The 18,353-nt window shown below is 44.4% G+C and overlaps 1 protein-coding gene across 1 annotated transcript in view; it reads right to left on the bottom strand.

Annotated features, from left to right (window-relative positions):
• Nucleotides 1–13,792, bottom strand: part of brip1 (BRCA1 interacting helicase 1) — a gene marked incomplete at both ends in the record, with an annotated part of 79,686 nt that extends 65,894 nt beyond the window's left edge. Inside the window, 5 exons of the mRNA XM_079246644.1 lie at nt 4,157–4,282; nt 4,704–4,846; nt 11,325–11,531; nt 11,692–11,803; nt 13,700–13,792. Of these exons, the coding sequence (XP_079102770.1) occupies nt 4,157–4,282; nt 4,704–4,846; nt 11,325–11,531; nt 11,692–11,803; nt 13,700–13,792 (681 nt within the window). The remainder of the gene's footprint in view (nt 1–4,156; nt 4,283–4,703; nt 4,847–11,324; nt 11,532–11,691; nt 11,804–13,699) is intronic.
• Nucleotides 13,793–18,353: the final 4,561 nt, after the last annotated feature.

The following is an 18,353-nucleotide window of genomic DNA, read 5'->3' on the forward strand; positions in this document are numbered from 1 at the left end:
GTCAGATGAAACGGTGTCTGAAATGAACTTTTAGGCTCAGCGGCCAGGTTGGCCGGTCCAGCATATTTTTTACTGGACAAAATATTTAAATATTTCACACATAAAAAACCTTAAAGCACGTTTTTTCTGACACAAAATCCTGTTGGATCCTGTTAGTGATGTCAGAATTCCATCACTGAAACTCCTAAATTCAGATTCCTCGCTCTGCTCTTGGTGTTTTCACACAGACCATGAAGTCTGGCCTCCTGCTGCTGACACAGACCTGGTGCCACACCATTACAGCCTTAGTGGGATCATACTGGTTGATCTGGAGAGCTGGACCATAAGGAGATCCGACAGTGGCTGTGTCCGAATGTCCACCCTGTTCCCTACATGGTGCTCACGCCATTTTCCAGGGGTGTCTGAATGTCCAGGAGAAAAAAGTAGTCCCCTTAAAATGACCCACAATGCATCTTGAAAAGCAGCGAGTATCGACGGTCACTAGATGGGTTGATATAGACCACAATGCATTGCAACAGGAGCTCAAAGTGACACGAACGTCAAAGCAGGTTAAGAAGAAACTATAAATATTTTATTTTATATCTTTATTAGTTGAACAAATATGCAACAAAGAAAGAATAAAATACAACATAAAAATATATATATATTTTTTTTTAGTTTGAATTGGAATTGGAACGACGTGTGGTTGTTGCCGTGGTGACGGTCAGTAATCACGTGATCTGCGACGAGGAGAAAACAGCCAGCTTGGTGTTGGAATCGCCAACAGGATGAGTTCACTACTAAACCAGGGGGTTAGGGACTGGTGTGGACATTCAGACACCGCCAAAGACAAACGTTAAACGGAAACACCGTGGTGGGAGGCGTTCCTGTAGGTTGGTGTCAGTGTGTGACGTGCACGTCGCTAACAGCAGCAGAGGAGCATCGAGAAGAAAACTACCTAAATGAAAACTTAAAACAAAGTTGGTACAAACATTTACTCTCCATGTGGCGGACAGGCCGCTGACATTTACTCGCCAAAAAGAAAATGGTGAGTTGATCTCAGACCCTGTCGGTGTGGCGGTTCAGAGCTGTATGTTTAGAACTGGGGCCGGGCGATATGACGATGTATATCATTTGGACAACTGAAAATGTCTATTGTTTCATATAGTTTGCGCCATGATAAGCTGCTTTACTGCAGTATTTCACGTCAAGATGCACTTTACAGCACGCTGCAATAAATAAACAAACATGGAGGAAGATGGTAGCAGACGTGTTTCAGAGGATAATTCACTAAAAGATGACCAGACAACCCAAACCGATGAGGTGGTACATAAAAGAGGGGAAACTTCTACCACATGGAGGCCGTTTGGATGTAAAAAGACCGACGTGGAACTGACAACAGATGTTTGTAAAATATGCCAGCTCCAAGTTCCAACAACGGACTCCAAGACAACTAACTTTTCTTTTATCACCTGTGCAAGAATCATGACAATGAACACAGAGAGAGTCAACAAGCAAAAGCAGCAAAAGCTGCAAAAGCAACAAAAGCTGCAAAAGCAACGTTGATTTGAGGCGAAAACGCTCATGATAGACTCCAGACACAAACGCTGCAGAGGGCTTTTACCCGTAAAATGCCATACAGCCATAGTTCCTGCAGACAGAAGGAGATCACTACTGTCATCGCCACGCACATCTGACAAATAACTGATGATGACTGACACAAAAATACACAAAAGATTTTATATCGTCATGTATGTCCTTATCAGGATATAAAATGAGCTATATTGGGATTTTGGTCATATCGCCTATGTTTGCTACTGTAATATCCTGCACCTGTAATATGAAAAAATATAGAATTTTCTGCTCATTTTCATCGTTATTCATTCTAAATGTGAAAATAAATGAGTATTGTACATTTCCAAATGGTTCAGGTACATTTAAACAGGAGCGTAGCATCAATAACTAGCAGACGTCATTCCAACAGCAAGGAGGACTTTCACATTTCTTTCTTCTAAAGTAAACAGGAAGCCGTGTCGTCTCAACCTGTTCCAGGACTGATAACAATGATCCTAAAGGCAGATAAATCTCTGTAAATGATGCCTTTCATACTGTCAGAAATGAACATCTCATCATTTCTTCATATATCTGCAAACTTCACTTCATTTAACATTAAAATAAATCAGTCATACCGTCGTCATGTGCAGCTAAAATCTGAGGAAACAAATGAAAAAAAACCTATCAATGTGTTGGAGTATGTCGCCCCCCAGTGGTGAGAATAACCTGACTGAACCAGTCGCTCAGTGAAGGCCAGTTTAACTCACATCTGGAAGAGAAGAAGTGAACATGCTGCAGCAGTAACAGGGAACCTCTGCAGCAGAACTGATGACAGATACGATGCATTTCAGACAATCAGACAATAACCACGTCATGCAGGACTTTCTACACCTGTTCTACTGGGGACAGCTTGTCTCAAGTCAACATGCTGGTGGTATAAAATCTGCAAAGCAAGCTTTGGTATGCTTCCCACACCGCATGGAGAACGACAGAACGACAGTCCCTCCTGCAGAACGACTACAGCTCTGCTTCCCCCACAAACTCACGCGTACTTCCCTCCAGCCAGCATCATCGTTACTCCATACGGATGCATCTTTAGCAGGGCCTGTCCTGCAGGATTCCATGTTTCCCCGCTCCAACATGCCACACTCACATTTATATCTCACTGTGCAGAAGTTCATAGGCTGCTGGATCCACTGAAAACCTGCAAGACTGCGACCCTCAGGGACAAGACGCATCACTGGCAGAGGAGAAGCAGCCTTCAGGAGGGAGGCGTCCGGTCTGGTCTCATGAAGGGAGGAGAACAACCTCACCTTCAGCATGGCGCACGATGATGAAGATGTTCACGCGCATAACCAGCTGGTTCAGATCAGCCGTCTTTTAACAGGTGAATGAGAGAAACGCGCTGCAGCCTGACAGCGGTTGTTTGGTATAAAACATATATCCAGGCCAAAGTAAAATAGTTCCTATAAGTGGTAAAAGCAGATTAAACAACTCAGAACCGTGCATTAGACGGTTATAATGCACGACACGGGATCTAGAACACCACGATGCGCAGCGTTGTTTAGAAATACTGGATAACTGTGTTAAATAATCAAGATTTCAATATCAGTCAAAATAATCGTGATTATAATTTTTGTCATTGTCAAGCGGCCCTAACCTCACCTGGACTCTTCACAGCACACAGCTGATGAAGAAGGCCCACCAGCAGCTGAACTTCCTGAGGAAAGTTCTACGGCTGGATCATGGAGAGCATCCTGACCCGTCTGTAGGCAGCTGCAGACAGCGGTGACGAGTTCTCACCAGCGACTCTCTGCAGAGCATCTACCACCAGGGTCCACAGGAGAGCTGCCTGCACCCTGGAGGATATCACCACACCCCAGACAGCTGAATGTAATGAAGGACCTCCAGGTTAACTCTTGGAGTCTGTAACTACCCCCACGTCACCTATAACAGCACTCTACTTCAGGGGAACCCAAGTCCGGCTCTGGAGACCTCCCATCCTACAACTTTCAGATGCATTCCTTCTCCAACACACCTGAATCAGGAGAATGGTTACCAGGCCTCTGCAGAGCTGGATGACATCCAGATGTGGAAATTCAGCCATTTGGTTCAGGTGTGGAGGAGAAGGGTGCATCTAAAGGCTGCAGGACAGCAGATCTCCAGGACCAGACTGTTTTTCATGTTGTTATCTTTTTCTGATTCAGATTTCTTCAACGCCCTCCAGGACTGCAGAGTAAGGATTTCCTGACACAGGGAAACTTGTTTCTGGTTGTAAAATGACACCGAAACACTTTTAATCTTTCAGGTTTTCAGTGTTTTCTATGCTAAACGCAAGCTGAACAGGTTTCCAGAAACCTTTTACGGATTCTAATACAAATTATCTTTGATCCAAAATCTTTGAATGGGAGAACTTTGAGTCCTTCAAGTGGAAAGAAGCCGTGTTGAGGCTTTGTTGGAGGAAGGTTTCTGCATCATCTGAAAGCATCGGAGGAACACTCCTACGACTAAACATCCTGGTTGCTACAAGCTGCCTCCTAAAGTCAAAGTACCAGACATGAAATGTTAAGACCAGTAAAGCATATCACTGGGCTGGTGCCATCTGGGTGAGGAGCGTACTTACACTGCATGAGGATGAAGCAGCTGCCTCGCCGCTTGCTGCTGCGCTGCAACCAGACGGCGGATTTTCCGGCTCCGGTTCGTCGTCGATGAACACGACTCCCTGCTGTAGACGCTGCCGCTTGTTACTCTGCAAACACAGACATTTTACTGCATGTAATTCAGTAGGATTACACAGAACTTTTCTTTTTTATTATTATTTCCTGGTTAGTCTGGATGTTATCACAACACATTCATGTCCATCTCTGGAAAATTTTGTTGAGTCTTTTGTTGAGGGAGAAAGAGGGAGCGCTTGTTTTCATGCAGGTAATGTCCAAGATCACAATGCAGTACAATCGAAGTTTGTTTTGTTTTTTAAATTGTTGTCATTTGAAAATGAGATTGCAGACAAGTACGAATCGAGACATGATTTTTTAACGATTAATTGTGCAGCCCTAATACATATTTACCCCCATAATGTTATACTCTGTTAACTGAGTGTAGATGTCAGGAGAGCACACGCATGCTGAGAGCACACGCATGCTGAGAGCATGTGCACAGTGAGTGCCTACCTTGTGTTCTGCAGGACGAATGCGTTTCTTCTCTGATCGGAAGTCGTCGTCTTTGTCGCGGTCAGAGCTGAGAGACGCCTGTAACTTCTCAGACAGACGGGAGGCTACCGACCGCTTCCTTGCCTGCGACTCTGATAACGGAGCTGAAATACAGAAAGTGGACAACCCGTAAAACCTCTGGTCCGAATTAAGATCAGTTTACAGGAAAGACTTTTTTTAGGTGAGAAACAAGTAGGGATGTGACAACTTACGATTCCATTTGATTCCGATTTTTGGGGTGACGATTCGATTCAGAATCGATTCTCGATTCAAACAAATTTTTGATTCATAATCATTACACTAAAATAACAAAAGGTGCTAATTTCCCAGGTAATTTTATTCTTCTACAAGCTAGAGAGAACAAAAATTATTCGGGCCAATTCAACTTAAATTTTTTTTACTTCAATCAGGAAAAACATGACAGCTTCCAGACCATCATTCTGCTGTTCGGACGCCCAAGAAGACGAGTAAAAAGATCAGTCAAAGAAATTTTATAATGGATTATTTTAATTTGGGGAAAAAAACGATATTTTTTAACAAAATATTGATTTTAAAATTGTGAAGGAAAAAATACAGATATTCAAATTTTTCAATTTGATCCAGGTAGACAGGTGTCTAGGGGAAGGACCAGACCAAGCATGGCTCACAGACCCCTATGATGAACACAAACCTGGGCAGAAATGTTCCCTTGCCCGGACGCGGGTTACTAGGACCCCCCTCTGGAGCCAGGCCTGGAGGCGGGGTACGAGAGCGAGCGTCTGGTGGCCGGGCCTTTACCCATGGGGCCCGGTCGGGCTCAGCCCAAAAGGGTTACATGGGCCCCACCTCCCGTGGGCTCACCATCTGCGGGAGGAGAAATGTGAGCTGGGCGGCAGCAAGAGGCGGGAACCCTGGCGGTCCGATCCCCGGCTGCAGAAGCTGGCTCTAGGGACATGGAACGTCACTTCTCTGGTGGGGAAGGAGCCTGAGCTTGTGCGGGAGGTTGAGCGGTTCCGGCTAGATATAGTTGGACTCACCTCGACGCATGGCTTGTGCTCTGGAACCAGAACCCTCGAGAGGGGCCGGACTTTCTTCCACTCTGGAGTTGCTCATGGTGAGAGGCGCCGAGCAGGTGTGGGCATTCTCATCAGCCCCCAGCTTGGTGCCTGCACGTTGGGGTTTACCCCGGTGGATGAAAGGGTAGTTTCCCTCCGCCTCCGGGTGGGGGGACGGGTCCTGACTGTTGTCTGTGCTTATGCACCGAACAGCAGTTCAGAGTACCCACCCTTTCTGGAGTCCTTGGAGGGAGTGCTGGAGGGTGCTCCTTCTGGGGACTCCATTGTTCTGCTGGGGGACTTCAATGCTCACGTGGGCAATGACAGTGAGACCTGGAGGGGAGTGATTGGGAGGCATGGTCCCCCCCCTCTGAACCCAAATGGTGTTTTGTTATTGGACTTCTGTGCTCGTCATGGATTGTCTATAACGAACACCATGTTCCAGCATAAGAGTGTCCATATGTACACCTGGCATCAGGATTCCCTGGGCCGCAGTTCAATGATCGACTTTGTAGTCGTATCGTTGGACCTGCGGCCACATGCCTTGGACACTCGGGTGAAGAGGGGGGCGGAGCTTCAACTGATCACCACCTGGTGGTGAGTTGGCTCAGATGGTGGGGAGGAAGCCGGTCAGAGCTGGCAGGCCCAAATGTGTTGTGAGGGTCTGCTGGGAACGTCTGGCTGAGTCCCCTGTCAGAGCGAACTTCAACTCCCACCTTCAGCAGAGCTTCAACCATGTCCTGAGTGAGGCGGGGACATTGAGTCCGAATGGGCTGTGTTCCGTGCCTCTATTGCTGAGGCGGCCGGCCGGAGCTGTGGCTGTAAGGTCGTTGGTGCCTGTCGTGGCGGTAATCCCAGAACTCCTTGGTGGACACCAGCAGTGAGGGATGCCGTCAAGCTGAAGAAGGAGTCCTATCGGGCCTTCTTGGCCTGTGGGACTCTGGAGGCAGCTGATGGGTACCGGCGGGCTAAGCGGCATGTGGCTTCGGCTGTCGCCGAGGCAAAAACTCGGGCATGGGAGGAGTTTGGCAAGACCATGGAGAAAGGCTTTCGGACGGCTTCGAGGAGATTCTGGTCCACCATCCGGCGGCTCAGGAGGGGGAAGCAGTGCTCCATCAATACTGTGTACAGTGGAGGTGGGGAGCTGCTGACCTCAACTCGGGACGTAGTGGGTCGGTGGAGGGAGTACTTTGAAGACCTCCTCAATCCTACCAACATGTCTCCTGATGAGGAAGCAGAGCTGGTGGACTCAGGGGTGGACTCTCCTATCTCTGGGGCTGAAGTCGCTGAGGTGGTCAAAAAGCTCCTTGGTGGCAAGGCCCCCGGGGGTGGATGAGATCCGCCCGGAGTTCCTTAAGGCTCTGGATGCTGTGGGGCTGTCCTCGCTGACACGCCTCTGCAGCATCACGTGGACATCGGGGGCAGTACCGCTGGATTGGCAGACTGGGGTGGTGGTCCCCCTTTTTAAGAAGGGGGACCAGAGGGTGTGTTCCAATTACAGGGGAATCACACTCCTCAGCCTCCCTGGTAAGGTCTATTCAGGGGTCCTGGAGAGGAGGGTCCGCCGGATAGTCGAATCCTGGATTGAGGAGGAGCAGTGTGGTTTTCATCCTGGTTGCGGAACAGTGGACCAGCTCTATACCCTCCTGGAGGGGGCATGGGAGTTTGCCCAACCAGTCTACATGTGCTTTGTGGACCTGGAGAAGGCGTTCGACCGTGTCCCCCGGGGGCTCCTGTGGGGGGTACTCCGGGAGTATGGGGTACCGGACCCCCTTGTGCGAGCTGTCCGGTCCCTGTACGACAGGTGTCAGAGCTTGGTCCACATTGCCGGTAGTAAGTCGGATTCGTTTCCAGTGCGGATTGGACTCCACCAAGGCTGCCCTTTATCACCGATTCTGTTCATAACTTATATGGACAGAATTTCTAGGTGCAGCCGAGGTGTTTAGGGGATCCTGTTTGGTGGCCTCAGGATTGGGTCCCTGCTTTTTGTAGATGACGTGGTCCTGTTGGCTTCATCTGGCCATGATTTCCAGCTCTCGCTTGAGTGATTCGCAGCCAAGTGTGAAGCACCTCCAAATCTGAGACCATGGTCCTCAGCCGGAATAGGGTGGATTGTCCTCTCCGGGTCGGGAGTCAGGTCCTGCCTCAAGTGGAGGAGATTAAATATCTCGGGGTCTTGTTCACAAGTGAGGGAAGGATGGAGCGTAAGATCGACAGACGGATTGGTGAGGCGTCTGCAGTAATGCGGACTCCGCATTACTCAGCTCCTTCTTCACCTGTCGTGGTGAAGAAGGAGCTGAGCCAGAATGCGAAGCTCTCGATTTACCAGTCGATCTGCGTTCCTACCCTCACCTATGGTCATGAGCTGTGGGTCGTGACCAAAAGAAGGAGATCTCGTACACAGGCGGCTGAAATGGGTTTCCTCCGCAGGGTGGCCGGGCTCTCCCTTAGAGATAGGGTGAGGAGCTCGGTCATCCTGGAGGAGCTCAGAGTAGAGCCGCTGCTCCTCCGCATCAAGAGGAACCAGTTGAGGTGGCTCGGGCATCTGGTCAGGATGCCTCCTGGACCTCCCTGGTGAGGTGTTCCAGGCACTTCCCTCTGGGAGGAGACCCCGGGGAAGACCCAGGTCACGCTGGAGGGATTATATCTCTCGGCTGGCCTGGGAACACCTCGGGATCCCCCCGCAGAGTTGGTAAATGTGGCTGGGGAGAGGGAAGTCTGGGCTTCCCTGCTGAGGCTGCTGCCCCCGCGACCCGACCCCGGATAAGCGGCAGGAAGATGAAGATGAAGATTTTCATATTTTTAACACTTCTTCGTGTTCTTTTATTTCTTTCTCCAATCGTAACTATTTCTGTCTTCGTCTTACATTACTGTATGCATTTATCTCATTATGTAAATGAGGGGGTCTGGCCAATAATTTCCACATACGTCATTCACACATGCTCGTAACTACCAAAAGCTGTCAGAAGACTTTATCTGCGCTGTATCTTCTCATTAAACTGGGATTACTTTTTAAATCTGAGTTCCATGTTTGACAAAGAAGCAGATGTGAAGAAGCTGAAGGAAAGAGAATCATTAGAGATCACCAAAGATTATCCAACCTGCCCAAAAAGCCTCTAAAACAGAGGTGTCTGAAGTTGGCCCTCCAGGGCCGCTGTCCTGCAGGTTTGTTGATGTATCCCTGCTCCAACACACCTGGCTTTCATTAAATGGATCCAATAGCCAATAAAGTTCTGCACAATGACCGATTAGTTTGAGTCGGGTGTGTTGGAGCAGGGAAAACCTGCAGGATTGTGGCCCCCGGCGTCACGAAGCAGGAGGACAAATCCAACATTGACTGTCTTCAAGTGGATTTTAAAGGATGGCGAAAATCTCCATGCTGTGCTCAAAGCTGTGTCATGGAGCTGTCAAACATTCCTCAGCGGGACGTCAGAGAGCTCTCTTCTTTTATCTGATATCAGCAGACTAAACGGTTTGTTTTCCTTTGATGTGGACTGAAGAAAATACTTGTTTATTTCTCGTGCTGTGCTGATGGAGCCTCTGGTAGAAAACGACTGAAGCCGACTTGTACAGAAAGAAAAACATCACGTTTCACCACACACAAAGGGACAGACTGGACGTCTGGCGTAGCGGCCGTTCTCCTGCAGGTCTGACGTCTGTCTGGGTCCAGCAGTGTGTTTACTGGTCTCACTGGTTGATAAAACTCAGCTGGTGTTTCTTCACTAGAAAACAACTGGAGCAGTTAAACACACATCTCTCTGGCTTCGTTCTCATTTCCCTGCTGAAGATGGAGATTTACATCCAAGCTTTCTGACCTTCTGGGGTCATCACAGGCCTGCGTGAGTGTTGTATGAAGAAATTATGAAAAGCATCTATTGAACACTGAGGCTGTTAGTGCAGGAAGGACGATGCAGCCCAGCCTGGCTGCCTGGTTCTGTCTGGCTCTTCCTCATGTTGCCTCGGCAGGGAGACGAAGGTCTGCAGACACGCAGCTGACAGGCGGAAGGTTCTGGTAAAGCTGCTGGGATGCTTAGAGCATTGCTGCAGAAGGTCGAGAACTAAATTCCACTGTTCTCAGAGAAAAACATGCTCCTTCAGCCTTTCATTCAGTCATCATGCAGGTTTCCTGCAGGCTCAGACGTCCAGGACGGATAAATAAACACAATTCGGTGGTTGTTTCACGTAGCAGCGGTCAGGAAGAAGCCAGGCGTTTCCCGGCTGCACCTCTCCCAGTCAGTCTGTAGAATCAGCGGTCATTTCCAGCTCTACGTCCCTCAGCTGAGTTTCCATCCGTCCATTTGTTGAATTGGCTTCATTAGGGGTGGGAAAACCGAAAATCTGGATTTTTTTTTTACTTCACAATTTTAAAATAATTTTTTCCAGATAAATAAAAATAATCTATTATAAAAATTTTGTCATTTCTATTGTTTTTATTGATGTTTTTACTTGTCTTCATGGACTTTATAGCAGCAGAATGACAGCCTGGCTACTGTGTTGTTTTTTCCTCACTGAAAAAAAAAAAAAGACTAGCAAAAAAAAAAAAAAAGAAAGAAAAAAAAAGCTACAAAAATCAGCAATATCGAAGAATTGTGAGAATTGCAATTTTAAATCGAATCGAAACCAAAAAAAACCTAATCGAATCGGGACAAAAGCATATTGTTACACCCCTATGCTTTATTCAGTTCAGTCAGTTGAAGAATGACTTGTAGCAGAGGTGAAGATGAATCTCCCGCTGTGTTTCTGTTTTAGTTTGTTTTGTTTCTGTCTCATCTCTTCCAGCATTTTTAGTTTGTTTTACTTCTTCTATTTAGAGTTTCTTTTACATCCCTTTAGAGCAGTGTTTTTCAACCACTGTGCCGTGGCACACCAGTGTCAAGTGTGTTCTGAGAAATTACACAATTTCACCTGATTGGTCTAAAAAGCAGCTCTGTGTTCATCCAAACAGGTCCAAGTGAATGATAATAAAATCCCTTTGACAAGATAGACTTCATATTAATGATATGGACTTTTTTAAAAGAAAACATTTTAGTGAAAAAAATGTGCCTTGGCCCAAAAAAGGTTGAAAAACACTTCTATAGAGGACATTTCACAGTTTACCTTCCCTCTACTCTGCTCTGACTGGAATGAGTCTGAACATCAGCGCAGCGTTGATGTCTGAGGCATCCTGAACCCAGGACTCCACCTGCGCAGCATACAGACTCTGATGATGTGGAAGAACCAGATCGAAAGGATGGCAACACTTGCTCTCGTCTTCCTGGAGGCCAGAACTCTGACAGATGGTCTTCTGAAAGTCCTGCAAACTTTAACTACTTTGTTCTTCGTTTATTCACCAGTTTATTCTCTTATTCTGACACACATAGTTCATTTTTTCCAACACGTTCTACACCGCGGTTTCCACGGAACCTGCAGATGAAATATGTTCTGGTCGTGTAAACCTGCCCGGCCTTATCGAACTGGGAAGCCAGGCGCCGCTAACCCAACACATGTGATCCCCAGCACATGTGATTAACCGTGACGACATTTCCGTCACAAAGCAGATGGAACTCACCGTGTTGTGGGCGTGAAGGCTGGGCCGTCTCTTTGCAGGGGGACACGGTGAGGTCGACAACAACCGGCGGGGCTGCAGCAGCTGCTGTGACGCCGTTACTGTGGCAAACGCACTGACAAGGTGTGGCTTCTGGCTTCTTACAGGCTGCAGGACTTTTATCTGACTGACTCTTATCCTCCATGGAGGCTCCTCCGTCCTGCAGTTTAGCTGGAACAAACCATCACAGACTGATGCATGAATACAAACAAGTCGTTTAGATACGGTCACCAAACTGCTATTTCACAGAAGAAATTTTAATTAATAAACAAAAAACTCATGCAGTCAGAAAAACATCAGTTTATGTATTTATTATGACACACAGTCTTACCGAACTGAGCTTGCTGCCAGCCCAGAGCGGAGCAGAGCAAGGCCAGACTCTTCCCACTGCCCGTAGGACTCTCCAGCAAGCAGTGCTGCCCGTAGTTCAACCCTCGGACGATCTGCACACACAGCGACACCCCGACCCATGAAGACTGATGCAGGCTGGTCACGTTATAAACATGTCTTACAGACATGAAGACACAGAGGACGCTTCTCCTTCTACAGTCAGAATGAGGTCTCAGGGAGGCGATGGGACTGGTCTCTTAATATTCCCAGTATGAGGATCATCCGGTCTCAGAGCGAGGCAGGAAAACTGCTGCTTCCAGACTGGAATTCCTCATTGTTGTTCTGAAAAGTCTCCGTCTGGTCCAAGATGCTGCTGGAGGTTCTGATGAGGAAGATCTCCAGCTTTATCTTCATCATCTTCATGTTAATTCAGAACAGAATCTGAACTTCTTCTCCTCACTTATAAAACTGTCAGAGACCAGGATCCACTGGACCTGGAAGATCCAGATTTTCCCTTCAGAGCTCCACTGTCAGACTGCAGGTTTTCTGCTGGTTCCTCCAGGTTCTAAAGCAGAACCTCCAGTTATCAGACCCTCTCTGTGGAACCAGATCCCAGTCTGGCTTCAGGAAGCAGAACCAGATCCCAGTCTGGGTTCAGGAACCAGAACCAGATCCCGGTCTGGTTTCAGGAACCAGAACCAGATCCCGGTCTGGTTTCAGGAAGCAGAACCAGATCCCAGTCTGGCTTCAGGAACCAGAACCAAATCCCAGTCTGGGTTCAGGAACCAGAACCAGATCCCGGTCTGGTTTCAGGAAGCAGAACCAGATCCCAGTCTGGCTTCAGGAACCAGAACCAGAACCAGATCCCGGTCTGGTTTCAGGAAGCAGAACCAGATCCCAGTCTGGCTTCAGGAACCAGAACCAAATCCCAGTCTGGGTTCAGGAACCAGAACCAGATCCCGGTCTGGTTTCAGGAAGCAGAACCAGATCCCAGTCTGGCTTCAGGAACCAGAACCAGAACCAGATCCCAGTCTGGCTTCAGGAACCAGAACCAGATCCCGGTCTGGTTTCAGGAAGCAGAACCAGATCCCAGTCTGGCTTCAGGAACCAGAACCAGATCCCAGTCTGGGTTCAGGAACCAGAACCAGATTCCAGTCTGGCTTCAGGAAGCATTGATTGTTTTTTCTTCTTCTGCTTCCTCAGCAGGACGTGGATTCCAGTTCTGCTGCTGGTCGACCCACTTTCCTCTCCTCTCCACCCCAACCGGACCAGGAAGACGAACCTCCTCCTTCCTTACAGTGTTGAATCCTCATCAGACATGTGAACGACACTGTTTTTTATCACCTAAACGCATGTTTGAGTTTGAGTTTGAGTTCCAGCACTCTCTCCGTTCGGTTTCCATGGCAACAAAAATGCGTCGTTTTAGAGAGTTTTTTCTACTTGGAAATCCTTGTGACGTCCCGGGGGATAAGGTTCGGTGATTGGTTACCTTCTACTGGTTAACAAGGGCATGTACAAATACATCAGGCGGGTGGAAAACGTGGGATAAAGTTATTTCCAACGATGGCTGGTGAGTTTACCAAAGAGAGACATCCTGCTGCATTCGTTGCTGTGGGTTGCTGTTTTCCACTTCGTTTTCAGGCTCTGATTCAGGTTCCAACATGTAGGGCTGGATGCTATGTGTTGACATTGTATTTTGTTTTTTTTATTGAGTACATATGAGCCTAATCCTTCTGTTTATGAGACGTTACAATGACGGTGAAAGCAGGTGCGGTGCGCGCTCCCGATGTAGTGCAGTGGCGGGAGGCGGGGCTTAATGCGGAAGAGTCTCAATCCACTCGTTTTGCCCGCAGGCTGATCTGACAGCCTACGGAGAGGGTCGGTCTGAAGTAAATAAAGCCATTTGTGACAATAACTCCATCAATCCCAGCCCTTCTAGTCTCAGAAATAAAAATAAATTAGCCTGAAATGCACATAATAGTTCCACTTCAAGGAATGAAGGTACTCACTGAATTCATCATAGCCAGCTGGGATGGGTAAGCCTTGCAGGGGAAGTGGATCTTCACCCCTCCAATGGTGTACTCCACTCTGCGTGTTGTCATCTTCACCTGTCCTGTCTCCTCACTACAGGAAATAAAAAGCTTTTCTAAAGCCAAAGCCAGAACAATCACATTAAAAAAGGAAGAAGTTCAGTTATAGAGACAGTAACATACTTATTTAACACGACCTGTAAGCTCACAGGCTCAATGTACTGCAACAGTTATGCCGGAATTTTAGACCAATTTATCAATTATTAGAGATGGGACGTTAGAAACAGAAGCATCGAAGCCTGTTTCCTTCGAATGAGACGGACTTGGTCGAAAACGCTGCATTGAAGCCTATGTGAAAGTTCTGCTGTCACATTGCTGATGACGTGTGACTCTTCCTACGCCCCAACGAGACACCGCAAATGACTTAACTGGTTCAAAGCGTTGGCGGTACTGCATCATCTATCAGAACGAGAACCGCCCGGTGTTCCCTCCTGCTCGCCGCTTTACAGGCTAAGAGAGCATTAAGATTAGGAGAGAAAACCGTGGGTATGGAGACTTCTAGTGGAAGAAAACAATAAGATAAGATCAACTTTATTTATATAGTGCTTTTCATAGACACAAGGTCACAAAGTGCTTCACGACAATAAAACATAGGAAACCTGCAGCATAAATACACAGCAGTCTTTTTGGAGCTAAAATGCTTGCCTGAACAAACATGTTTTTAAGAGGTCTGTGCAATCACGTGTATGGGAAAGATTCCACCTTGTGTCACCCACAAAGGAAGGGGGATAAAAATATGGCAAAAGATTAAATAGTACTAGATTACATAGTCCATAGTATGATTGTAAATGTAGTATTGTATTTAGTATTACATGGTATTGCTAAATATCTCTCTGTGACATTGGCTAGGATAACTGACAACATAAGATTAGTTAATATTAAAATATAAAATTTCATGATGTTCAGGGTGTTGCTGACTAATGAGGCTGTTCTATCCATCGTTCAGATTTCAGGAAAAAGTATGTGAATGAAATTTAAGATTGTTCTCAGAAATTCCCACTGAGATGCATCAGCACTTCTCCCAAACCATCATATATCCCAATAAACTAATTTTCATCTTAAGATCTGAAAAGCTGAAGACTCAGCTCTTCAAGGAGCACTTCCACTATTAGTATAGCTATATTTGCTGGAAAGTTGGAGAACTAAGCCCAGTTCTTGGCAACCAACGTTATGGTATTGATTCTTTGTATTATAACATAGGTGATATTATGGGGTGTGAAGGAAGTAAACAAAAAAAAAAAAGTCTTTAGCACTTCATGTTAGGACCTGCATCCAACTGGACAGTCCACCAGCACCTTCCTACGACGTCCTCTACTGTTTTATTTCCTGCTCGTGTTGTTCTTACTCATATGCAAGTAGATTTGGATAAAAGCATCTGCTAAATGACTGTAGAATAGAACGGAATAGAATAGAATAGAATCTTGTTTCACAGCACATACAGTGTCTAAATCATGTTAGAAAATCGAATGAATAACAGGACAACACATTGAGCCATAACTAACACACTGAGAAGACAGAATGTATAGAGATGATGACCCCTCAGAATAAAGACAGCTGAGACTGACTGAACTGTTTGTGTTAGAAGTTAAATCAAGTTGGAGAAATTATTAGAAGATCTGTGCCTGTAATAACTTCGGCTGACCACCACATGTCACTAGTATGGTTTATTTCAGCGGTTCTTAAACTTTTTGTAACACAGCAACCCTTGTAAAATATTTTTTCAGCCAAGTAACCCCTAACCACTGCAAAGTATTTCTTAGTTAAGAAAACACATGAAATACAGCACTTTATCATTTGTGTTTGTTTAATCAAACGTTTGTTTGCGTTGTCATGGCGACAGTGACTGACGGATATGATTTGGCTCATTAATTCAAGGGATTTTAGTAGGAATAAAATTATGTAAATCTAAATGTAAATTCAGTTTATAAATATAAAGAATGTTATTTTATTTAAGGATGTTTTAAAGAGAAAATAAAAGATGTTTCCAAATAATTCCAGGTACCCCCTGGAATGCCTTGAAGAACCCCATTTGAGAAACAGTGATCTATTTTATAAGGTTTAACTCTTTTTTTTTTTCCAGTACAAATAGAAACCTGAAAAGCTTCGCAAGGCTTCATCATCCCTTCTTTATCAATTATTATTCCAATATTACCTATTGTCTAAGTGTGAAGGTATCACACACATGAGGAGAGTTTGTCACTAAACTACCTTCAGCATGATTTTTTTTTTTAGTCTCCTACCTACCAGGAGCTAATGCTAACTGCTCCATTAACATATTATTACTAGAACCTGTACCTCATATTATAATAAGTAACGCTAGTTAAAGGAAAATGTTCATGTGTACAAATAGAAAGACATTTTTACCTTCGCCTCTTCCCGCTCTCCTAAATCACGTTACACCGCCGGATGTTGCGTAATGGACGTTACCACTTCCGGTAGTTAGATTCAAAATCTGTGATCAAAACGATCGATAAACGTCAAACAAACCTCCATGAGACATGTTAGATAGTTTATATGCAATATTTAGTTGCAAATACCTTTGTTATGATGCTGTGAATCAGATATTTTTAACGCTAAACGTGGCCTGTCGGTTGCGACTTTATAAAAAAGACTTTTAATGTTTAGGAAGAACACTACGGAAGTGACGTATATAAACATTGGACAGGTTCCGGATGAAAACAAAAATAAATAAAATTAGTTAGCTATCGCTAAAGACATAATAAATTAAATATTTATTATGTCTGTATAATTATTATTAAACTTTATTACTTTCATTCTGCTGAAATTTAAAAAAAATAATTTTAAAACAAATGTAATTATTTGTGATATATTTATTACTTATCAATTCAAAAAACATAATTAGCCTCGGAGAATATATACTTTCTTTTGACCATAATCTTTATTAAAAAAAATAAAAAAAAAGTTAAGATTATACTAGCTCAATTAAAAAAAAGCAGATATGTTTTGTAAAATATAAATAAAAGCATCACCTTTAGTTATCAACACATTTTTGTAGGAAGATAAACTTTATCAAACGATGAAACCAGGACATTTCAATATTTAATGGAAAATATGAGCTCATTTTGACACTGATAGAAGCAACACATCTGTAAAAGGTTGGAAAAGAGGAAATAAAACGCCAGAAATGTAATCGGCTGTTGTTAGGTTAATGGCAACAGGTCAACAACATGATTCGGTATAAAAGGATCATTTCAGTGAGGCCAAGTCTCTCAGATGGAAAGATCTTCACTAGTCTGAAGAAGTCTGTGGCTAAAAATTGTTTAAAAATTTCAGAAAAATGTTCCTCAGACCATCTACTGTAAGAAATATCATCAGAAGATTCAGAAAATCATCAGGAATCTCTGTGTGCATGGGACAAGGCTGAATCTTAAGATTATTTTCTACTGGAAGTCTCTTCGTTGCCTCAGGAAGATTCAATAAATCACTGTGAACACAGTTCACCCTGAAATCCACAAATGCAGGTTAAAGCTCCTTCATGCAAAGAAGAAACCAGATGCGAACAGGATCCAGAAACACCACTGTCTTCTCTGGAATGAAGCTGATTTGTGAGATGTGAGAAGACACCTCTAAAAGCTACAGTTTCCTGTTTGAGGAAAACATGGAAAAGAAAGTGTGGGACAAGCAGGATTGAGAGAATAAATGAAATGACATAATTGCACTTGAATAATATAAAGTTTATAAGAAAAAATAGTCTAAAGTTTGCAATGAACACGACAATAAAGCAGACAAAGAAAGGTGTAGCAGGTATTTGATATTTAGTAGAGGTTGTGTGAACATGAAGCAGTGATTGAGTTCCTTTTTTATTTTATTTATTTAGGAGATTGCTTTTTTTTTTTTTTTTTTTTTTTTTTTGTCTTGTCCAGCATTTAAGCAAGCAGACTGATGTTCTGGATGCTGTGTTCTGCTGAGCAAATTTATTTTGCCAAGGGGAACTTTTGTAGATGTAATGATCCCCTTGTATTTCTTGATTCTTATTTTATTTTTCAATTTGTTTTGGATAATAGCTTGTATTACAGAGTTTATGCTACTGGACCCGACCGGAAAGGACAGGAAAGGGGCAGAAAGAGAACAGAAAAGAGAACATAAAAAAAACAAAAAAAAAAACAAAAGAAAGAGATCAATGCATACATGTATATGCACATACATACCCACCTACATATATATGTATATACACTCGCACATACATTATATATATACACATATATACATACATACATACATATACACATACATACACATGCATACACACACATGTACACATACATGCATACATAAAGATAGATATACATACATACATATACACATACATACACACACATATATATATATATATATATATATATATATATATACATATATACACATATACATACTCACATACATACACATACATATACACATACATATACACATATACACACATACACATACACTCACACATATGCATACATATATACATATCCATACACATACATACATACACATACACATAAGTACACACACATACCCACCCACACACATAAATATATACACCCACACAAGCCAACTCTAG

The sequence above is a fragment of the Telmatherina bonti genome, assembly GCF_933228915.1.
Source record: "Telmatherina bonti genome assembly, chromosome: 9".
Taxonomy (NCBI): domain Eukaryota; kingdom Metazoa; phylum Chordata; class Actinopteri; order Atheriniformes; family Telmatherinidae; genus Telmatherina; species Telmatherina bonti.